This window comes from Salvia splendens, chromosome 2 (genome assembly GCF_004379255.2).
Source record: "Salvia splendens isolate huo1 chromosome 2, SspV2, whole genome shotgun sequence".
NCBI classification, from domain to species: domain Eukaryota; kingdom Viridiplantae; phylum Streptophyta; class Magnoliopsida; order Lamiales; family Lamiaceae; genus Salvia; species Salvia splendens.
In genome coordinates this window covers 34,532,670-34,556,231 of record NC_056033.1, presented here as the reverse complement: position 1 = coordinate 34,556,231, position 23,562 = coordinate 34,532,670, and the positions used below count along the sequence as shown (strand labels likewise).

Here is a 23,562-nt window from a genome sequence, read left to right as displayed (position 1 = left end):
CAGCCGGCGGTCCCTCACCCCATCAATCATCGAGTTGTAGTCCCCCGGGACCACCTCGCTGCCCACCAACGGTTGTTTGACGACTACTTCGCTGAGGAGCCGCAATTTGGGGAGTCCTTTTTTCGGCGGCGTTTTAGGATGCATCGACCGCTATTTATGTGTATCGTGTCGGGTTTAGAGTCTCGGTACAAGTATTTCCGGTTCAGGGAGGATGCGAGTAGTAGACCCGGCCACTCGCCGATACAGAAGTGCACCGCCGCAATCAGGTCTACCACTCGCCGATACAGAAGTGCACCGCTGCAATCAGGCAATTGGCCTACGGAGGCGCGATCGACATGTTTGACTAGTACCTTCACATATGCGAGACGACTGCCTGCGAGTGTCTGCAGCATTTCTGTCAGGGCGTCATTCACATATTCGGGGAGGTATCTTCGAAAGTCTACCCTTGACGACTGACAAGGTCTGATGGATATGCACGAGAGGGTGCACGGTTTTTCCAAAATGTTGGGTAGCATAGATTGTATGCATTGAGAGTGGAAGAACTACCCCACCGCTTGGAAAGGGATGTACACAACCGGCTTCAAAGGCAAGAATCCCAGGATGATCCTCGATGTCGTTGCTGACTACCGGCTATGGATTTGGTATGCGTATTTTGGGGTAGCCGGATCGAACAACGACGCAACATCCTCCAGTCGTTGTTCTTTTTCAACGAGCAGTGCCTGGGCGTTGGACCGGCCATCAGTTTCGTCGCCAACGGCAACTAGCACGATATGGGCTACTATATTGCGGATGGGATATACCCTAGGTGGCCCGTCTTTGTGAAGGCGATCAGATGCCCAACGGATCTAAAGAAAATTTACTTTGCACAACGACAGGAGGCGGCGCGCAAGGATGTCGAGCGGGCATTTGGTGTGCTCCAGTCTCGATGGGCGGCGGTAAGGGCCCAACACGCCCGTGGTACACTGATTGCATTGTCGATGTCATGTACGCATGTATTATCATGCACAACATGATAGTCGAAGTTGAAGGTGCAGAACTCACTGATTGGGCCGCTGAAGATGTTGCCGGTCCAAGCCACGGTATGGCCACCGCCAATGTACGAATGAGGATACCCCGGAGGGACGTCGAAAGGGTCCAAGCATTTGCTGATATCTAAAATGAAGAGTTATGAGCGCGTAGGATTGCACGCTGATATCTAAAATGTAATTTGTTTGAATCATTGTTTTTTTTAATTGTACTATGTAATTTTTTTATATTTAATAAAATTATTATTGCACTTTCTTCGTATTCGTGTCGAATTTTTAATTTACGTATTTGTGAATTTGGTTGCTTGGCTAGGGCGTTAGCTAGTTCTAGTGCTAGCCTATTACTGGACTGTGAGAAGTCCTGATGATGTGGCAGATTATGGGAAGTCCTAGTGATATGACAGGAGGTGTTTTTGACTAGTCATAGTGATAACCTATTGGTTAGTCCGTGCAATTGCTCATTTGACTCAGAAAATAATTTAATTCCTAATTATTAAATTATGAGAAAATATGAAACATAATTTCACCAATTTGTAATTTAATTCTCAATGTCAATATAAACATAAGTTTATGTGTATGGGTGTGATTTCTACTATTTGGACCTATATATAGAGTTAATACTAATATTTACTCTCACATGACAATTCCAATTATATCCCCGGCCACAAAGACTCTCCTGGAATTTTGAATAGACAATATCAGTTAAATAAGGGTTATTACTGTCGATCAATATTTTTACCATGTCCAAATCATATGAAAACCTATTTAACCTATATTTGCGTACTAGTAATATTTAAATATCAAAATATGTAAGAATCAAAGTGACGTGACAATGTAGAGTGGGCGTGAGCGTGAGCGTGACGCAGCATGGACTATTAAGAAAAGCCGCCGGCGCAAGTTGCACGGAATCTAATCTACTGAATCGTGATCGGACTAATTGCAGCACCAACAATGGCAGCAAACGGAGTGAAATTCGAGCAGCGCCACGGCAAATCCAGGGTTAGAGTCGGCCGGGTTTGGAGAGAACCGAGCGGCCGCCACCATTTCGTCGAATGGAACGTCAGCATCAGTCTCCTCTCGGACTGTCTTCCCGCCTATACTCGCGCCGATAATTCCGACATCGTCGCCACCGATACCATGAAAAACACGGTAACCACAAGATCTATTGGTTTGCGTAGGATTTAAGCGAATTATGTGGATGATCAATTGATTGATTGTACTACATTTGGCTGGAAAATAGATAGATTTGAGTTTCATAACTTGATCCATTGTCACGTTCACTTGCGCTTGCCCCTGAATTTGATTATGGAGATTTGGTACTGAATTGGCTGCGGTGCAGGTATATGTGAAAGCTAAGGAATGTCGCCAGCAGCTTTCGGTGGAGGACTTTGCCATACTACTTGGCAACCACTTTACGTCTTTCTATCCCCAGGTAATAGTTAAGTTAGTGCAAATGAGTCTGTCAGAGTTTGTGATCCCTTCAATTCGAATAGAATCGAGGGATAATTTAAATGAAATGACTCATTGGCGTCCTATGAATGACTCTCGATGATGAAACGCTGAAAACATCTGGGGCACATTATTTTTTTATTTGGTTGATGTCTAGTAACCAGTTGAGTATCGATAATCCCCACCATATAAATATATGAGAGAGAGATGAACATTAAAGTCAAGACTTCTCGAATTTGATATGGCTTGTTTTGATGTTGAAAACCTCCATTACGGTTTACTTCCTTTCGAGTAACCTAGCCCTTGTGTATTTGCCTTGCCTTGTTTCTGGATGATAGCATGCTAAACTAGTTTTAGTTATATGGCTTAAGATTTGAAGAACTGTGTGACTTATCATTGGGAAGATGAGTATCTTTTGGTAGGTCTCTGCTGCAATTATCAACATAATTGAGAAGCCCTGGGAACGTATCAACATTGATGGCCAGCCACATGATCATGGTAAGTCTACCTGATAGGTTTTTTCTACATACAGCTTCCTTCCAAATATGTGATGTAAGTATAACTGCTTAACCTTCTTAAAGTGATCAAGAGTCCTGGATCTATAAATGTTGATCAAATGTTAGTCCTGACCATGGATTGATATCCTGATCAATCAGCCTGAGCACCAACGCTCTGAAATGATATAATCTAATAATCTTTCAAGATTCACTCTTTTGGCTTTATGGGCGTGAGAGGATATTTCTTACATGGTGTTTGTGTAACATTTGGGAGGGTAAATATAATTTTATGATTTTATCAATTTAAGTTTAATTGATCATCTCAAGGTTTCAAGCTTGGATCTGAGAAGCACACAACTGAAGTCGTGGTAAAGAAATCCGGTGGGCTACAAGTTATTTCTGGTATTGAAGGATTGGCTGTGCTAAAGACCACCCAAGTGAGTAATGCTATCTCGAAAACTTGTATGTTGACTCAGGCCTGCAGCCTGCTTTGCCTGGTTTAATGTTACGTCTTTTCAGATGCTGGAGAAATACCATGAAATCATCCACCGACCAACCTTATCTACATATTCTAATTGGTCACTTATTAACATGTGCTCATATATCACTGATTTTAACTAAAGATATTCTGAGATTTTGCATTTGATTGTATTAATCATCGAGTAAATCACATAGATGATGAAAAGATAGAAGTAGTGTGCTCTGCGGGTGAAGAATAACTTGTAACTTAAAATGTGATATTCTAATTTTTCAATACAGAACCTTGACCTATGTAACTTGATTCCATCTGTAACTGTTTCCTCATCTATATCTCATACTATATCCATAATTTGACAGTCAGGTTTTGAAGGCTTTGTTAGGGACAAGTATACAATTTTGCCTGAAACTCGAGAACGGATGTTCGCAACAGAAGTTACCGCATCTTGGAAGTAAATTTTCCTATCTTGATTTCATAGGGACTATATTGAGGAATCTATTATCCAGTTAGATCATAAGATATTCCTGTATATAGTTATCAGATTTCTGCCACTTGAAGTTACAGATGTTTTCCTTCTTCACAGTTGTTCAATTTTCTTCTATAGGTACTCTTGTGAGACCCTTCCAAGTATCCCTGCAAAACAGTTATATTTCATGGAGAAATACATGGATGTGAAAAAGATTTTAATTGAAACATTCTTTGGGCCTTCTAAAGGAGGAGTATACAGTCCATCTGTTCAAAGTACTCTCTACGACATGGCAAATGCTGTGATTGCCAGGTTACCAATTTTCTTGTATACTGACCAACACACTCATAATGATGCCACCATCCCTGCATTGTAATGGAGAGTCCCGCTTCTTGAATTTCCTTGAGGCATTGCCTGTACTCGATCATTTGGCCTGTCGGCAGACATGTTCTTCACAGTTTGAACTTAGAAAGGCTAAGCTTGTGTGCGCTTTAAAACAACTCATAATATGTTTTAGAGTATTTGAGCTCCTTCAGAGAGTGTGTTAACTATTTGGATTAAAAAGAACCAAAAGCATCTTATTGCTTCCAAAATAAAATTATAGAAAGCTCCTTTGAAATAGTAAAGACTAAAGATAGCAAAGCTAATTTGGAGAAAAAAAATCCATCTTAGGATTGCCCAAATACTTTAGTTATTGTATGGCAGCTTGCCAGCATTGTAATCTTACAATATCAATATCCTTACACTACAACTTATGTTCTAAGTAAATCTAGCAGTCTTATTAATTTCACACATCTTATTAGTTCAAAAAAACATCTCATAAGATATAGGATTATACTCCCTCCGTCCCCAAAGAATATGCGCTTTGGGGACGACACGGGTTTTAATGTAAAATTGGTAAAGTAAGAGAGATGTAGAGAGAAAAAGTAATTAAAGTATTGTTAGTGGAGAATGGGTCCCACCTCATTAGATAGAAAAGACTTTCCAAAACTAGAAAGTGCATATTCTTGTGGGACGGACTAAAAAGGAAAGAGTGCATATTCTTGTGGGACGAAGAGAGTATATACTAGTACTTCTTAACGCCAAACACACCCTCTTAGTGACCCTGTGCTTGTTTCATTTCAGGGTTCCCGATGTTTCAGCTATTCAGTTGAAGATGCCAAATATTCACTTTTTGCCTGTCAACTTATCAAGCAAAGATAATCCTATAGTCAAGGTATGATTCCTATCTTACAATAAACACAACAGCAGAAAGAATGATTGAGGTCATTAATGAGTTTCCTGGATGGTTCAGCACATTAAAGCCTTAATCATACGGAAGTTCAATATTCTTTCTTTTCACTGTTTAGTCCAGGCTCTATTTAGTTGTGTTGGTTACTAAATTCAGGTCATCTATCAATAAAGATGCCAAAGTCGACTATGAGACTTTACGATGCTATTATCGTAAGACTCAGTTTGTTGCTTCCCATGAGAAAAAACCATTTTCTAATGATCCTACTTATAGATTGAATGCTCAGAGCTTCAATAGTTTCATTGGATATCTCTGATGGATTCTTTCTGCTTTGTATTGAAGTTATATGCACAAAGACTCACAATTGTTTTGAAAAAGAACTTCATGTGAACCTTTTGCGGAAGTGAAGATCACCAACCTACACTGAATTACTGACATTATTAGGTTGCTAGCTCAGCAGCTCCCCTGCTACACCAATCTCTTCTGAAATTGCCCACAAAAATATGTCACTAGCACCTACGGTTCACTGATACTAACTCACAAATTCATGTATTTATGTGTTATATGAGTAATCAGTATGTCTTTGAAGTTCTAGAATCTCTTTGTTTTTCCATCACCATTTTTTCAATATTATGCAAAGCTAAAAGGTGGAGTAATATCTAATGCTGCATCATTTTCTGATATTTGTAGTTTGAGGATGATGTGTTTTTACCTATGGATGAACCACATGGATCGATCCAAGCTAGCCTGAGCCGCCTTCACTCAAAGATGTGAACGAAACTCACAGAAATGCTTCATGTCTGAAATAATAAGAAATCGTATCCTGTCTGTTAAAGCTGGCATTTGTTGAATGACTGATCAGTGTTTACCATCAAATCCAATCTGTACATTTTTGTGAAGGTATATTTATTTTCTTATTGCTTGATTTTAATGTCTGTGAATGTATATTTATTTTGTTATACTTTTTTTTTCCAGAAAAAGTTGAAATTCTGAACATTCGATCCGTCATTGAATGTTAGTTTCCTAAACATATGTGGTTACACTTCTGAAAATTCTGAACAAATGTTTTTATTTTATTTATTTTATGCTTCATAGCCAAACTTGTGAAATATAGTTTCCTAAACAATTGTAGCTAGACGGTTGTTATACTTGCATTCAATTCGGAATTCGAATACAGATCATAATTAATGGATTGAGTCTTGTCAAACTGTGCCCAAAATTCAATTGCAACCCTAAAATGCCAAATCATCCATTAACTAGAGAGATTACATTAGATTTAGTCTATAGTTGACATAAATTAGACTTGGGACTTACCATGTCAGTATAGAAACAAGAAACAACAACCGACATAGTGAGATTAAGATTCCATCTCATCGCAAGCCTCAGCCGCAGCTATTTCTGAATCCAATTTGTTCATCAACTGCTCACTTACATGTTTAGCAGCCGATATCATATCGAGTATAACAGTTGGATGAAGGCCGGCGCCCCCTCTTTTTGTCAGACCACAAATCCGGCCTTGCCTGTTGATTGAGACCGACACAGCTGAACTCATCTGGGATTCCTCTTCCGTGGTTGCATCTGCAATATAATGTCGCCCAACCTGCAAAAGTCAAGAGCATCTCAGAATCCAAACCCCAACACTAAAAAAAAGACGGAAATAGAGTAAATATGAAAGTTTGCCTTTGTTAAAGTGACTATAACAGGGACCCCCGACGTGTCAAATTGTAGAAACTCCTCATCGCTCACATCAACCTCCGGCTGCTCATCAGAGGGGGCGTTGGCAGAAACTTGAACTTTTGGAATAGCTGTATTGCTTAGAGCAGCCTATGGAAAGTTAATAAAGTTGTTCATTCCTGTCGATAAACCACATTGATGAAATGCAATATGATTACTCCAAAGCTAAAAGAGAAAAATTATACACCTTAACGGCAGCGCCCAAAGCATCCAGCACATTGCCATCTGAACTAACAACAAGACCATCAATGTAGAGATCCCAACAGACCTTCCCCCGAACAATGCACAGAGATGACAGATCAATTCCAGCACCTGGAGCAAATTCAGGAGACCATATATTGTAATAACTATTTATCTAGCGAACATGAATTGCAGACCTAATCATCATGTGACCTAATCATCATGTGCTTGTAAGTCGTACCTGCACCACTTTTACCACCCAACAAACACCTTTCAAGTGCTGAACAGAGCTCTGTGGATAATTCTTCACCCCCTCTGCCCTGTTATTAAGGATTAACAGAAATTGTCACCGTCCATAATACTGATATAGGTGTACTATCCACAAAGTGGATATCGGAAACCAATTGTGTATTCCGTAGTTTTCCAAATATTAATATGATATATCAATCACCCAATGACAAGGCGCATATAGCCATCTTCCCAAAATATTCTTGGTTACGTAAGTATTTGAGATTCCAATAACAAACCAGCACACAAACCAATTCACACATTAGAAAGAAATGAGATTTCATAAACCTCAAAAGATGGTTCAGCAGTCGGACTGCAGTCAACATGTATGGAAACTTTTCCCTTGTCGGGATACGATGGATTTGGCCTTCCAAGCTCAGCCTGTAATAAAATATAGAATGGAAAAAATTCAAGTGTCAGAATATCCAGAGATAAAATGGCATAAAGCAAGAGTTCCAAGACACCAAAAAAAACATAACAAGCCAAATACCTTTACACTGGCAATAACATCTGTTGCCCCCAGCTTCACTCTTGCTGAGCCACTTGCCTTTTTAACATCAAAGAATACATAAGTAAAGATGTAATCTACCAAATGTATTGAAGAACGCCTCAAAAGGTCAACTAAACTGTACCTGAGGAATGATACCAGTTTCAACAAAAATGGGTCGGTACGTTAGTCGTTTCCTACCATCAGTACGTAAATCCTGATCAATCCCACCTTTTATAAATGTTTGCTCCCCTAGCGAGAGCCCCACCATAGCTGCAAGAACATACATGAAAAGCTGAAAGGTCAAATCCATATGTCAAACCATTAAAACTCATGCAAAGAAGCATCATCTTGTTATTCTAGTATGTTTTTGCAGGATGATTCCCAATTTTTCAGTTCAACTTCTTGTTTGGTGGAAGCAAAGCATCCCACTTTAGCATTGGAGAGATGGAAAAAGCCAAAAAGCAATATCAGAGAATATGAGTACTGGAAGAGCTCTTTAAATATCCCAAAAATGACCAAAAAGAAGCATGCAGGACTACAGACAGTTAAAACATGAACAACTATTGAAACTTGAGGGAATCAATGGAATATACAGTCATAAATCATGGAGTTTGAAAATCTTATTTCTTCTTTGCATAGGAATAAGAACAGTATGCTAAAAGAAACAACTTATTAGAAGATGGATTTGTCTTTGCTTTCAAGGAAAGCTCAAAAGGCAGCTGTTAAGCAAGTCAAAGCTGCCAGCCTTCAGGGAGAGAAGAAATTCAAGTCTAAAGTCTATGTACTCAGCCAAGCAAAGCACCGAAATCTAGCACGCTGTTGTGATCTTGTTCGGAAGAAACTCACATTTAACTTGTTTATAACCAAATACTGGTGAGAATATCTTTTTAGAATGTATATGTGGCAAGACTTTCAGAATGATTCCCGTACTTAAACAATTACTCAAATTAAAAATGTGATCTTATCCTATAATTATTAGGTCATCTTACAGATTTCTATCGAAGGGTACCTCTGTCAAAAAAATAGCTTCTTCTTAGTATGTTGTTTCTGCTCCACCTCAGCTGGGTGATTTGGGCATTTGTCAAAGGAAAATAATAAACAACTTAACAGAGGTCATTCATGTAGTAATTCACCCGAAGTAGTTGGTTGGGACTCTAGGATAAGTAGCACTAGAATTGCAGTTTTCGGGAAAAGGTCGAACAAAACAGATTCACATAACAAAATCGACTAAAAAAACCTACTACTATTTCTTATGATTCACATCAAATCAATGTTAATCTTACATATAGAGATAGATAAAAGTACCAATAATAAATTCGCAATGTCTTCAAACCAAATTCCAATATGCGAAGAAATAGAGAATAAATTGAAAAAAAACGTAACAAAACTGATAGAATAAGCCGTGAGTTGCGTATGCTTGTTTGAAACTACCAAATTTCGCAGCTAACAAATCTTCAATAAACCATTTAGAAGAACAAGGTAAGACCCGAAGCCATAGCTAAAAATAGCCAGAAGGAGCGGAGGTACCTAAATTCTGATGACACGGACGCAAACGGTGAGTTGAGACGGACGCCTGAGAGTGGACTGAATGGTGGCGGCGGCGATACCGGTATTAAAGCGCTTGCGACGGCTACCGACTAGTAGGGCTTATTTGATTGTGCTGTGTTTGATTTTGTAGAAGTGAATTAGTACTATAAATTACTCCTATAAAATAATCACCGTTCTAATTCTAATTCATAAATTACCTATCAATGGTATAGGTTTAAATTTTTAATATCAATTCAATTTCATCTATGATCAAACTATAACGATTGTCAAACTAGTCATTTGAAATCTTAGTTTATACTAGTACTAAACATAAAATATAATTACCAATATGAACTATTAACAATTTCATTAAAAATTAATTAGATATACGAAACTGTTATTTTAATTTAATTTAACATTCATAAATTTATTTTTTTTGTAACTTCTTTTTCATAATATTTTTATTTACTGAATTTATGGTTGTACCTCAATTATAATATTTTGTAAAATAAAATAAGAGTACTGGTTACTCATTCAAAGCAAGCTACCATATATTATTTCGATGTTGCAAAGTAAAATGAGAGTTTACAACAATGATGACATTCACGAAGCATAGTTACGTTTAATTACTTTGGTATGGATGATGAGGACACCAACGATGAAGGTGACAATGAAGAGGAGACATTAGAGTCACTATATGATAGCGATAGCTTTACTATGTTCGACCCCACCGATTTCTATTTTTGAATTCGTCTCTACATCTCACAAGACATCCGAAGACACACCTCTAGCTAGAAGAGGACATGTCTCGCTCACTAAGCTTCACTTTTTTGCATTGCTACAGATAAACCTAATGCAGAGTAATTATTTATCGGAAATCTAAGTCTAGTAAGTGACTGACAATGTCAATGCTGTGCTAGAGAATTCAAGCTACATGCTTCTAGCCAAATCTAATATTATACTCCGCCGTCTCATAAGAGTATGTACTCTTTTCCTTTATAGTTCGTTCCACAAGAGTGCACTTTCTAATTTTGAAACCTCATTTCTCTGTATGAAGCGAGACTCAATCTCCATTAACGATACTTTAATTACTTTTTCTTTCTATCTCTCTTTTACTTTATCAACTGTGCATTAAAATCAGTGTCCAACTAAAAGTGCATATTCTTATTAGACAAAAAGAGTAATAATTTAAAAATCTCTCATCTACGTAAGTTAATGCATTCCTAATTAATTGCTCTAGATAACTCTAGCAATGTTGGTGGATACAACTTTGTCAATAGATCTGTATATTGGACTCTTATTTATGTGCTGAATAATCAGAAGATTAATACTCATGTTGTAGTCATTCAAAATGAAACTAGTATACAAGATTGGTGATCAAGATTGAATTTTTGAATGTTTCTTGAAGCTACTAAATAATGATTTTGAAATGTTGAGGTACAGTTGTTACATAGTTCCCATTAAAGCCATGCAAAAAATAGGTTGTCCAAAAGCAAGATTTCAAGTTTTCAACTTCTGTGGCTGGAAAAAAATATTACAGTCATCTGCATCTGATTCGCTCGTCAAAAGTGGAAAGATTTTTTCCCAGACAAATATAAATGATTGGGACCATCACTTACTATTTAACACCAATACTATGAAAATAGCCATACAACATTTAATTTTGCAGATTAATATTCAAACATTGTAATACTTGTGGAATTCAGTTAAAACTCTTCACTCACCTTAGTCTGATCTCACTAGACATAAAGAAAATTTGGACCGTGGTTAGTAGTTGAAGCATCCTTTTTCTATGATGACCTTGATGATAAAAGGAAGAGATTTTCTTCATTCACTCTTATATTTTACAGCCTGATTTACACCCCTTTAAATAGGTTCAACAATAGCTAAACATGGTAAGTATCCTTTCCAATTATTTTCCTAATCACATGGTAATTTTCCTAATCACATGGTAATTTTCCTTAACTACGTGATTCTAATTGATTTCTTTCCAATATTCCCCCTCAAGTTAAGTAATGGGATCACCCATTCTTAATTTGCCCAATACTTCGCGGAAGCTTCTTAAATCCACAGCCTTAGTTAGAATATCGGTCAGTTGGTCTTCAGATCTCACAAACGGGAGCTCTACTATCTTGGCTTCTATGTTGTCTTTGATGAAGTGTCTATCCACCTCGACATGCTTTGTCCGATCGTGCTGAACAGGGTTTTCAGATATACTGATTGCCGATTTGTTATCACAGAACAACTTACACGACTTTTGTGACTTTAGGCTTAGCTCTGTCATTAGCTTCTTCAGCCATAAAATCTCAGCCAGACCACTCTTGATTCCTCGAAACTCAGCTTCTGCACTAGACAAGGCAACCACCTTTTGCTTCTTGCTCCGCCACGTAACAAGATTCCCTCCAACAAAGGTGAAGTACCCTGCGGTCGACTTTCTGTCATTTGGGTTTCCTGCCCAGTCTGCATCTGTGAAACCATGGATCTCCAAGTGTCCATGATTTTCGAACATCACTCCATGTCTTGGCGTCCCCTTTAGGTATCCTACAATCCTAAGAGCCGCCTCCCAGTGAGCTGTTTGGGGTGCGTGCATGAACTGACTGACCACTCCAACAGCATATGCAATGTCGGGTCTGGTGTGAGACAAGTAGATTAATTTTCCCAACTAGACGCTGATACCTTGTGCGATGAGTAGACTTTGCTTCTTCAATTATCTGCAAACCGTGATTCTGTGCCATAGGAGTATCCGCTGGTTTGCAGTCTAGCATCCCAGTTTCTGCCAGCAGATCAAGTACATATTTCCGCTGGCTGATAAAGATTCCCTTCTTCGACCTTAGTATTTCAATTCCCAGGAAGTATTTAAGTAAGCCAAGGTCCTTCATTTGGAATTTTGCAAAGAGATTCTTCTTCAACTGCTTGATCTCATCATCATCATCACCTGTGAGGATCATATCATCTACATAAATGATCATACGCGTAATTTTTTCTTCTATCCTTTTAGGAACAGAGTATGGTCGGAGTTGCTTTGCTTGTATCCATACTTCTTCATTACCTTAGTGAACCTCCCAAACCATGCCCTAGGGGATTGTTTCAGCCCATACAGTGTCTTCTTAAGTTTGCAAATCTTTCCTCCTTCAAACTCGCCAGAGAAACCAGGTGGTGCCTCCATGTAGATTGATTTGGATAGCTCCCCATGTAAAAAGGCATTTGTCACATCAAATTGGTGTAGTGGCCATTCCCTGTTCGCCGCTATAGAGAATAGTACTCGAATAGTACTCATCCTTGCCACTGGGGAGAAAGTTTCAGCATAGTCGACTCCATGTGTCTGAGTATATCCCTTAGCTACCAATCTTGCCTTATACCTTTCGATCGATCCATCTGGTCTTCTCTTAATAGTAAAGACCCATCTGCATCCTACAGTCTTGACCCCATCTGGTTTCAAACATACTTCCCAAGTCTTGTTTTTTATCAGGGCCCTCATCTCCACCAACATTGCCTTCCTCCAGTGGGCAACATTCATAGCTTCTTATGCCGTTCTAGGGAGCTCTTCTTCCTCATAAAGAGCAGCTTCAAATGCCCTGGCCATTTCACTCAAGTTTGCTTTAGCCAGATTTGCCATAGGGTACCGACTCCTTGAGTTGGTTCTTTCTGGACTGTATCGTTTAGGAGGCACCCCACGAGTGCTTCTAGGAGGTAAGATATACCGCCCAGTATCACCATCAATTGCTGCATTTTCTCCTTCCTCTGCATCAGGTTGGTTAGAGCCTTGAGCTAGTTTCGGGAATTACCTCAGATATCACTGGGGGAGGATCTGGTCCAGGCAATGGCAACTGAGGAGGCTCCACAGTGGACGTAATCTGCTCGGCGATGACACTAGCTTGCTCTGTTGGCTCCACATCAGAGTTGCCTAATTGTGGCACATCCCAATGAAGGGGTCGAACACTCTCCCTCTGTCTTGGAACACTCTCCCCCTGACCCCGAATTTGGGTGTGATAGAAATACTCACTTTCTAAGAAGTTACAGTTCATGGTTGTAATAATCTTCCTAGAAGTTGGATCATAACACCTATATCCTTTTTGATTCAATCCATAACTCATAAAAACACATTTAATGGCACATGCAGAGAATTTACTTCTTTCATGCTTGGGACCATGGACATAAACAGAACAACCAAAGATTTTGAGAGGAATAGTCAGGGTTCAGGAATATTTGTTGAGGCTGAAAGAATTTGCAGAGGAGTCTTCATACCTAAAATCTTTGTAGGTACACGATTTATTAAATAAACTGCAGTGGCTACAGCTTCAGGCCAAAGAAATTTTGGGACATTTGAGTCAAAAAACAAAGCTCGAGTCATTTCCAAAATCAGTCCATTTTTCCGTTCTACTACTCCATTTTGTTCGGGAGTATAGGGACAAGTCGTTTGATGAACAAGTCTCTTGCTCCTAAAAAACGATGTCATTTCCTTATTAACAAATTCCCTACCATTGTCAGACCTAAGAATTTTAATAGAGGTTTGAAGTTGAGTCTGAATCATAGTAAAAAAAGTGGTAAATTTTTCGAAAACCTCAGATTTATTTTTCAAAAAATATACTCATGTTAATATAGTGCAATCATCCACAAAAATTAAAAAATACTTTAAACCATGATCACTAGAAATGGGCGCTGGGCCCCACACATCAGCATGTACTAAGGAAAAAATATCCTTAACTCGAGTATCACTAGATTTAAAGGATTGTCTATAGCTTTTGGCCAAAACACATGACTCACACGTAATATTCTTAAACGTAGAAAACTTAGGAAACATAATTTTGAAATAACCCAAAGATGGATGCTCTACGGTGCCACAACCAAGCTTCTCTTTCAGCAGATCCGTGAGCAAGCATCGCGGTGCCACCTTGTTGAGTAATCTCATCCACATAGTAGAGGTCTTGACGCTCAGTGCCATGCCCAATTATCCTCCTCGTCCTGATATCCTGTAATACACAAAAATTTGGGTGCATCAATAGAGTACAGTTTAGCTCTTTTGTAACATGGATAATGGACATGAGTTAATGAGACAGTTTGGGCACATAAAGATAGTTGGAGAGTTTTAAGGTGGGAGAAATTTCAATGGTTCCACTCCCACTAACGGCAGTCAATTCCCCATCAGCAGTTTGTATCGAACTCTTTGTAGCATCAGTAAATGCAGAAAAATCATTTTTATCATAAGACATTGTATCTGTGGCTCCATAATCAAATATCCATCCATTCTCCTTAGGATCAGTTTTACTTTGGGCCATACATGCTATAGGGATTTTTTCCAACGGTGCAAAACGATTTGGGCTTAAAAAGGAATTTTTAGGCAATATAGGGGTAATTTTTCGAATTTTTTAAGTCTGGGGACCTTTTTGCACAGGATTTATACTACAGGGACTGGACTTAAAAATATTCATAGAATGGGGTCCCTTTTTTAACATTTCCAAACTTGAGGGGGCATGCAATAAAATTGATTTATTAAATTGGGGATTAGTGTTGTCACTCCTTAATCCACCGTTACCTCCGACAGAATTCCCCCTCCGTTCGGCAAATGCGGCCTCTCCGATTCGCTGGTCCAGTTCGCCTCGCCTGCCGTCGCCGCCGCCCTGCTGTTGGGTGGTCTCGCCTGTTCTCCCTCGGGCGTTGGCAGCTTCTCGGTTGCCCGCCATTTTTTGGAACAATCCACCTCCTTCTCCGACTCCGATTGCGAGTCGTGCTTTCATCCCACCATTCTGGGAACCCGACGAGGAGAAAACAATTTTCCTTGGTGTGTCTCGGTCGTTGACGATGGGTGCACCACATTTTGTATTTGTCAGGGTTGAACCCTCCTCGGCGGTTTGGTGGTGGCGCGGCGGCGCGCGGTGGTTGGGTTTGGTGTTGTGGTGTTTGAGTTCGGGCTGCGAATCCCAACCCTATTCCGCCAGATGATGAGCCATTGTTGGTTGCACCGGTTGGGAGATCCGAGTTTGCTGCCGGCGCGTTGATCTTGAGTCAGGTAGCTTCTCGTTCTACCCATCCGCATGCGGCCTCGACTGAGGGCAGTGGGCATTCTTTTAGAATGTCCCGTCGAATCCCATCATACCGTTCGTTCAGTCCCGTTAGGAACTTGAACAAACGCTTCGTTCCTCCATACTTTCTGAACTGGCCGACGCCCTTATCACAACAATCGATTGGACATTTTTGGCATCGATCAATCTCGATCCAGAGCCCATGTAGATGGCGCCAGTAAGTCTCGAGCCCCTGTTCTCCCTGAATCATTTTTCCCGCTTTTTCTTCTAGGTCGTATAGTAGGTACGGATCCGAGACGCTCTCGAAGGTGACAGATAGGCTCTCCCAAAGGGCCGGTGCAGTGTGGTGGTGAGCAAAATCCACCACAATATCCGTATCGATATTGTTGAGGATCCATGAAAAAACTATCATGTCTGATTCCTTCCATTCGGTGTAGCCTTTTTCCCCTGGTTTCGGTGGTGTTGGCACACCCGTGATATGTCGGTTTGCCCGTTTGCCGACAATCGCGATTCTCATTAGTTTCTTCCAAAGTGGGTAGTTTGTCCCGTTGAGTCTGACTGCTAGAGTAACGTTTTTACTCATCTTTAACCTCGAGTCGTCGAGGTTTGGTTTTTCTTCGTTGTCTGACATTCTGTGATGTAGGTTGAAGCCGTTTGGCCGAGATTTTGGTATTTTAGGCTATGATGATTTTTTTCTGAGCCTTTGCTCTGATGCCATGATAAAAGGAAGAGATTTTCTTCATTCACTCTTATATTTTATAGCCTGATTTACACCCCTTTAAATAGGTTCAACAATAGCTAAACATGGTAAGGACCATTTCCAATTATTTTTCTAATCACATGGTAATTTTCCTTAACCAATTATTTTCCTAATCACATGATAATTTTCCTTAACTACATGATTCTAATTGATTTCTTTCCAAACGGACCTAACTATAACAAGTTTAGTGCCAAATCAGTACAACATTTAATTTTGCAGATTACTATTCAAGTAACAGTTGAGGGAGGAATATGAAGGACATACTAACTCACTTTGCCATCAAAACCTTCACTAAAGAGCCATATTTTAGGTTGTTGAAATGGCAACCAATTTTTGCCCTTTTCCTTTCAAACTTGATCTACATCATTCCTTTTCCAAGTCTTCTTCATTTCAGGTGTTAAGAAACAGAGAGATTTTCCTTAAATTTAAATGCAGATCACAAAATGCTGAGCAAGATTTTTCAGGATATGGTTTCAGTAAGTTTGCTCCTTTCTTTGTGTTGTTGTACAATTTTTTCTTGTGTTTTCCTTCTTGCTTTTCCAAGTTCCATAAATTTTTGCGAAGAAATACTGAAAAAATAATAGCACAATTTAGACCGAACTTCCGTGATTTGAAAAAAAAAATAGCACAAATTTTCATTTGGCCCTATATTTGTATTCTCTGCCTCGTGATAATGTCTGGGTTGCAAATATGCATGTCCACAACCTCAATGTGCAGTGCACCTTCTTTTGGAATACCAACATTTTCAGTAGAATCTTCATTGCGGGTATTTCAGCATCTCCAGGCCAACTACCGACTTTCCTAAATTTTCTGAATCAAGCTCTATCCTTCTTCACCGGATCCACAACTAAATTTATACTCTCTCGCCAACTAAGTTGAGTCATTTCCTTTTTTGAAAAAACACAAAACTTCCAATCACTCTTATTTTATTTCATCACCTACTTTACTTTCTCTTTATCTTTTCTATTTTATTCTTTTCTCTTAGAGCATCTGTAACGCGCTTGGCCGGGCTGCAAGTCGCGAGTCCCGGCCCTTCCCATGCGTTACACGGAGGCGAGTCACGGCCCAGGCCGATCCCGGGGCCGCGTTCCCGGCCTGGCGAGCGTCCCGCGTCCCGGCGAGGAGGATGGGCCGAAGAAGTACAGTCCGCAAGAGACAATGTGGCTTGCGAGGAACTACATCGACATCGCCGAGGATCCTATCATCGGCAACCAGCAGACCAGCAAGGTTTTTTGGGAGCGGATTGCTGAGAAGTATAACGCTGGCCGTCCTAAAGGGTCGATCGAGCGTAGCTACGTGAAGCTGCGCAAGCATTGGGGCCGGGTCCAGGCGGATATGAGCAAGTGGAACGGAAAGTGGGCCAACGTAGTCCGGATGTGGCCGAGCGGGCACAGCGAGGCGGACCTCGTCGAGAAGGCGAAGGATGCGTTCTTCGCTGACGGGAAGAAGGCCTTCAAGTACTTCGAAGTTTGGAAGCTCGTCGAGAAGAGCCCGAAGTACACCAGCGGTGCCGAGCCGACGGCAACTGGGGCGGCGAAGAGAACCAAAGTTTCCGCCTCCGGAAACTACTCTTCGAGCGAAGGAGGTCCGGCGATCGACCTCAACGTGACGGACGACGACTTCTTCTTCTCCTCTCCTAGCATTCAAAGCCGGCCGATTGGAACAAAGGCGGCAAAGAGGACAGCAAAGGGGAAGGCAGCTGCGAGCAACTCCGCTATGGTGCCACCGCCGACCAATCCGTCTCTGGATAAGATGTCCGACACTTTGTCGGAGATGAGTATTACATGGCGGATGAGCCAGCTGACGGAGTTGACATCGAAGATGTCGGAGGACGATCTCGAGTTGCACCGTGAGATGATCGCCTACCTTCGCGCCCAAATGAAGAAGTAGTGGTTGTGGCCAGGGTTTCTAGTAGTTTAAATTTGTTTCGTCTAGTAATGTAATGTTAATTTCTAATGAACAATGTATTTTCTCGATTTCAATTGTTCAACGAATTGCGTTTACGAGTTAAATATGTTGAAGTTGTTAATAGTGTCATTTATTAGTTTCGGCCCGAGTTGCGGCCTGCAGGGTTACAGCAGTTGGGGCCTGAGCCGCAACTGTAGAGGAATGATGTCGTGGAGGGGACTTAGGGCCGGAAATGGGGACGGGGTTATTGATGCCCTTATACCTTTCAACTCAATTTCTTAATCTCCGTGCCCAAAAGTTTAACGTAGCTGGGACTGAGGGAGTACTAAGATTAGTAGCTTTCCGCATTATTCTCATATGAGTGGCTCTTTGAGTCCAATGTCATTTGTATAAATTAAATTAGTGATAATTGAGTTATAATGATTTTGACCATTGAAATAATAATCCATTAATAAAAACAATTTTAATCAATAGATAAATTTTTTATTAAAATAGTAATCATGTAAATTTTCCCAAAACTCCTCTTTTTTTATATATGTATAGATAGATATAGATTAAACTAGTCTCAAATATAGTTATCCTAATATAGTTATTCTAATATATGTATCATCCAAACAATTAACATGCATCATTAAAAAGCTTCATTACATTATCTATATCTTATGAAATCATAATAACCTTATAGAGAGCACTTTTGTTTTGTGTAACCCTTTAATTCCACCTTTATCATCTTCACATGACTGGCCTCCTTCAACACCGTAGCTTTGGTAAAACATATATGCATATGCATTTTACAAGTAACACATATTGCTCCTCTACAATGATAGATTTTTGAATCTGACATTCTTGTTTATGGAAAAGGTGTGGATGCCAAGACTACTCCTGAAACTGATGAACTAATTCTTGATCATAGCTTAGTAGTGCCTCACACCAATTCATACGGCCATTCTTTCAGGTCTCTCTCTCTCTCTCTCACACACACATTAGCCATCCATATACTATACTAGTACTATTCTAAGTGAGATGTTTGGTTGTAGGGATTATGAAGCTAAGAACAAAAGAAGTGAGATGGTTGAGGAACTCTATCGCCTCAGCCACATCAACCAAACATATGACTTCGTAAGGATAATCCCACAAGACTAACCATGTATTTTTCACATTCTGGTGCTGATGGTAATAGAGTGATGCAGGCGAAGCGTATGAGGGCCAAGTACAGGTCACTGGATCACGTAGAAATGAGCATCTGGGAATGCTGTGAGCTCCTCAATGATGTGGTGGACGAGAGTGATCCGGATTTGGATGAGCCTCAGATTCAGCATCTGCTCCAATCTGCAGAGGCCATTAGGAAAGATTATCCTAATCAGGACTGGCTGCATTTGACTGCTCTCATTCATGGTTGATATCCCCATTTATTCCCATATATAACAAACTAATTACATATCCAAGTAGTAACAATTATGTATTGCTGTAGTAGATCTAGGGAAGGTTCTTCTTCTGCCTAGCTTTGGAGGTCTGCTCCAATGGGCTGTTGTTGGTGAGCTCATCATTTCATCAAACTTGCCTATATTCTCTCATCCTTCTTCTTGCTGTTCATCGTCAGCTTGATTTCAGGTGATACATTCCCTCTTGGCTGCGCTTTTGATCCGTCAATCGTTCACTATGAGGTCTGTCTCCCATCTCTCTAGAACTGCAATTTCCCCATGCCAAGTAAGTGGAAAGTTTACATGACATCTCAATTTTTGCAGCATTTTAAGAGTAGCCCTGATTACAAAAATCCAGCCTATAGCACACAGCTTGGAGTTTATTCAGAGGGCTGCGGACTGGATAATGTTTTGATGTCATGGGGGCACGACGACTACATGTACCTGGTACGACTCCATAACCTCGTCTTCTTGGACTCGGATTCTTGAAATCAACTCTAGTCTCCAAATGATTTTGCAGGTGGCCAAGGAGAACAAGACTAACCTGCCACCGGCTGCACTCTTCATCATTCGATATCATTCTTTTTATGGCAAGTACCTGTGTGCGTGTGTGTGTGTGTGTGTGTGTGTGTGTGTGTGTGGACTTAACTCTTAATCTGTGGTTCAGCACTGCACAAGTCAGGGGCATACAAGTATCTGATGAATGAAGAAGATGCTGAGAATCTCAAATGGCTTCAAATTTTCAAGTTGAGAAGATTTACCTTCTATATTTATTTCCAGTTTTAGAGCTGTTTGTTTGAGATAATTTACATAGTCTAATCACTGCTTCTGCAGCAAATATGATCTCTACAGCAAAAGCAAGTCTGGCGTTGATGTGGACAAGGTGAAGCCATACTACATCTCCCTTATTAAAAAGGTGAAACTCCAAAGATTCCTAACATTATTTCCCTCTTCTTCTTTTTCTTATGCCGTAATTGATGCAATGCAGTACTTCCCACCAAAGCTCAAATGGTGAAGAACTGATGCTGTCAAGATGTGTTAATGAAAGCTTATGTCTGATTATCTTATGCTTCTTTTCATATTCTTGGAATGGAGAATTATATTATATTGTGCATTGGAAGTGGTGAGAGTGACCAAGATTTTTACAATAAAGTTCTTCATTTGTGTGCTACAAATTATTCTTCTTAAAATGAAAAAGGAGCAAAATTAAGACTGAATGTGCAACAGAACCAAAAAAATTGCAATTTCAACAGAACTAATGTCATCCTATGATGTTATTGTTGGGAGCAGTAGCATCTTACAGACTGGGCTTTCGGAAACAACATGAACTCAATTATCTACTCAAGATACGGAGAGAAAGCTTTCATGACTTGTTCGTACACAGGCTTCTTGAAATCCACTGCCTGCAGATAAAAAATACAAGGGTGTCAGGTTGCCATGAAATGATTAGGTCTTGAAACCATAGTTTTGGATGAGAAAGAGAGCTTACATGGTTGACTATCTCCTGTGGAGACATCCACGACCACTGTCCAAACTCAGGTTTTTCAGTTCCATTGCCCAAGAGGTTGACCTCCTCATCCTTCCCGTTGAATTTCAACAGAAACCTCAAGTTACAAGTGTAATGTCAGACAAACTGTACTTCTGATTCATATGCAACAATTAGAGTACTATCATGAAACAAAAATATTAAACAGCTCTGGCTTTCGCTATTCCTATTTTGTTTTCCGGCTATTCACAAAACTTTGGCATGCCGCTAGTATCAGATAGCTTGTTTAGGATGCTCAAAAATACCATCACAGTGTTCTCTTGTCAGCAGAATTGTGTACAAATCTAGATAATAAGAGTGGATATCAACAGATTGCAAATGCAGGAGTTGTTTGTATCATTTCTAGCTTCGTATATATTTTCGAGGAGATATGATCATTCATGCCACATCTCCACCCTTAGTCCCTACCACCAATCTGGAACAACATTACACAATAGCTGCTGCACGTATAATCTAGTATGGGGCATGTCAGTAAAAGAATCATAAATGCGTCCCTGATGCTAATGTGCATACCGACCATTGGACCGAAGATCTACAAGAACCATTTAAATAGACTATGCATGGCCCTTGAACCCTGGCAAAGTAGTACACTTTTCAGGAATGTCTAAAAAGACACCCGAGATTACAGGCATAATGGCATATTTATAGCAAATATTTCAAAGTTGTGAAGCAATGAGAAATAAGCATAACTACCATTTTTGTGCTTGACCCTTCCAGTCTGAACCCCATTGCAGCTTGAGCTTTTGCCTCACCTCTGGTGGGAAATCATATGTCAACCAAAATGGTGCCTGCATTGATTACTTCTTAGACATAACAGAATACGATATTAAAAGCCCATTAAAGTGCAGACTTTTCTGTATAAGACAACTACATCAAAAGCTTAGATAGTACAGGTGATACACGTAGAAGAAGATCTAAAATACCCCCGTTCACATATAAAGCTAGATACCGAAAAACAGCAATACAAATCAAGTTTCTACACATACCTCGGCAATAATATCAGCTGAAGTGACTCCAGTTTCTTCTTCCAATTCCCTAATGACAGCATTTCTAGGATCCTCATTTTCATCAATTCCACCCTAAAAGAAACTCATACCATGTCAAGATTCCTCAAAAACTTACTCATTATAATAGGAGTACCAACTAAATTCAACCTCACATTCCCAATACGAACACAGTCTTTATATTGGCACGAAATATAGGCTTCATGTGAGACTCGAATACCTCAAGACAACCACCATCAACACTCAAACTCATATGTATTTCACTACAATACAAATGTCATCCCTATGCATTACAAAAAATAACAATAACTTCTACATCAGAGTAGACATTCACCAAAAGAAAATGCTAATATGTAAATCCAAAAGTTAAAAGTCTGTACTTTCAGTTGTAACTCACAACCCTAGAATATGAATAGCAACCAATGACAAACTCAATTTTAATAGTGCAATTTTTGAAATTCACATTTTTCATCACATCACCGGAGAGAAACCCCTTTCTACGCGCGTACATCAAAATTTAATCTTTAGAACAAGGTAAAAATCAATAATATTGATCGGTTGAATTAACCTGAGGCATTTGCCAAGCATCCGGAATATCGAGTCTTGAAGCAGCAAAAATCTAACAAAAAGCACAAATCATCACATAAACCAAACAAACAAAATCCAAATAAACAAACATGAATTTGAAAAATAACCCACTTTTTTTGAGGGATTGATAAGACAAATCCCCACATTTCTTCTGTAACCTTCTGGTGGGGTGTCCATGGTTGATGACGAGAGAGAAGAACGCAGAGATGGGAGGGATATGGGTGTAAATTTGGGAAGTTTGGAGGGGCAGTTACGGAAGAGAGGTGAAGCACGATGAAATGGGGAGTTGAAAGATCGGCATAAAGCCATCAAGTGAAGCTCTAGTTGTTCAGGTTCTTCCAATTCTATGGTTTATTTAATTTATTTTAGCAGATGATCATTATCATATTGAATTCGTTACCCAATAAAATATCTTTGAACACTTTGATTGTTTAAGATAAACTTGTTAAATAATTGTACTAATATATTTGATTTTTTAACAAAGTTTGATTAATATGGACTCCCAAACAATGTCATTTTATCAATGAAACACTATGGTTTTTGTACTAAAAAATGAGAAAAATTGTGATTACAAGAATTTAAATAATTGAGTCACCAATTGGGGGTAAGAAACTTGTTATTGATCGATCGTTTGGGAACTTCATATGTTCGAGCCAGATAGGCTGTAGTATTTTCTTAAGGGCTATGCCCTCTCTTGTAAAAAAAAATAGAATTTAAATAATTGATACTACTACTATATTGAAAAAAGTTGAGCGAGAATTGCATATTCAATAAATAATTATGCTGTGTTGGAGCAACTAATGCTAAATAAAAACCAGACATAATTATACGTATAATAAAGTGTGACAAATCAACTTTTTCGAATGATTCGCCCATGTTGAAGGCGCTGTCATGTAATCCAATTATTCTGGCGTGAATTTATGTAGACAAGTTATCTAACTGTAAAGTTT

At 39.5% G+C, this 23,562-nt stretch overlaps 4 protein-coding genes across 10 annotated transcripts; 2 read left to right on the top strand and 2 right to left on the bottom strand.

Moving 5' to 3' along the window:
* The first annotated feature begins 1,841 nt into the window (after positions 1 to 1,841).
* LOC121792365 (uricase-like) lies at positions 1,842 to 6,198 on the top strand. Of its 2 annotated transcripts, XR_006048871.1 has the most exons (9): positions 1,842 to 2,174; positions 2,365 to 2,457; positions 2,897 to 2,972; positions 3,299 to 3,408; positions 3,809 to 3,900; positions 4,054 to 4,227; positions 5,041 to 5,131; positions 5,837 to 6,046; positions 6,122 to 6,198. XR_006048871.1 is itself a non-coding variant. In XM_042190276.1 (8 exons), the coding sequence occupies exons 1-8, from the start codon at positions 1,977 to 1,979 to the stop codon at positions 5,918 to 5,920; spliced, it is 918 nt and encodes a 305-aa protein (XP_042046210.1). In that variant the 5' UTR covers positions 1,842 to 1,976; the 3' UTR covers positions 5,921 to 6,077. The 2 variants fall into 2 exon arrangements, 1 of the variants encoding a protein (XP_042046210.1); XM_042190276.1 differs by lacking the exon at positions 6,122 to 6,198 and having other exon boundaries at positions 5,837 to 6,077.
* LOC121792366 (exosome complex component RRP42-like) lies at positions 4,222 to 9,522 on the bottom strand. 3 transcript variants are annotated; one of them, XR_006048872.1, is made up of 10 exons: positions 9,366 to 9,522; positions 7,981 to 8,108; positions 7,839 to 7,895; positions 7,637 to 7,729; positions 7,302 to 7,380; positions 7,068 to 7,192; positions 6,827 to 6,970; positions 6,461 to 6,746; positions 5,859 to 5,946; positions 4,222 to 4,348 (listed from the first exon to the last, which is right to left on the bottom strand). XR_006048872.1 is itself a non-coding variant. In XM_042190278.1 (9 exons), the coding sequence occupies exons 2-8, from the start codon at positions 8,104 to 8,106 to the stop codon at positions 6,504 to 6,506; spliced, it is 867 nt and encodes a 288-aa protein (XP_042046212.1). In that variant the 5' UTR covers positions 8,107 to 8,108; positions 9,366 to 9,522; the 3' UTR covers positions 5,819 to 5,946; positions 6,461 to 6,503. The 3 variants fall into 3 exon arrangements, 2 of the variants coding, with proteins under 2 accessions (XP_042046212.1, XP_042046211.1); XM_042190278.1 differs by lacking the exon at positions 4,222 to 4,348 and having other exon boundaries at positions 5,819 to 5,946; XM_042190277.1 differs by lacking the exons at positions 4,222 to 4,348; positions 5,859 to 5,946 and having other exon boundaries at positions 6,346 to 6,746.
* Positions 9,523 to 16,412: 6,890 nt separating this feature from the next.
* LOC121792363 (inositol oxygenase 1-like) lies at positions 16,413 to 20,649 on the top strand. 4 transcript variants are annotated; one of them, XM_042190274.1, is made up of 11 exons: positions 16,413 to 16,621; positions 18,915 to 19,008; positions 19,091 to 19,172; positions 19,244 to 19,448; positions 19,528 to 19,587; positions 19,665 to 19,717; positions 19,799 to 19,921; positions 19,995 to 20,064; positions 20,142 to 20,220; positions 20,309 to 20,390; positions 20,463 to 20,649. In XM_042190274.1, exons 1-11 carry the CDS (start codon positions 16,465 to 16,467, stop codon positions 20,487 to 20,489), a joined length of 1,032 nt encoding a protein of 343 aa, XP_042046208.1. In that variant the 5' UTR covers positions 16,413 to 16,464; the 3' UTR covers positions 20,490 to 20,649. The 4 variants fall into 4 exon arrangements, with proteins under 4 accessions (XP_042046208.1, XP_042046207.1, XP_042046206.1 ...); XM_042190273.1 differs by having other exon boundaries at positions 19,525 to 19,587; XM_042190272.1 differs by having other exon boundaries at positions 20,309 to 20,649.
* LOC121792364 (nudix hydrolase 26, chloroplastic-like) lies at positions 20,596 to 22,977 on the bottom strand. Its single transcript, XM_042190275.1, has 6 exons — positions 22,724 to 22,977; positions 22,593 to 22,643; positions 22,007 to 22,099; positions 21,714 to 21,808; positions 20,964 to 21,078; positions 20,596 to 20,877 (listed from the first exon to the last, which is right to left on the bottom strand). Exons 1-6 carry the CDS (start codon positions 22,919 to 22,921, stop codon positions 20,812 to 20,814), a joined length of 618 nt encoding a protein of 205 aa, XP_042046209.1. The 5' UTR covers positions 22,922 to 22,977; the 3' UTR covers positions 20,596 to 20,811.
* Positions 22,978 to 23,562: the final 585 nt, after the last annotated feature.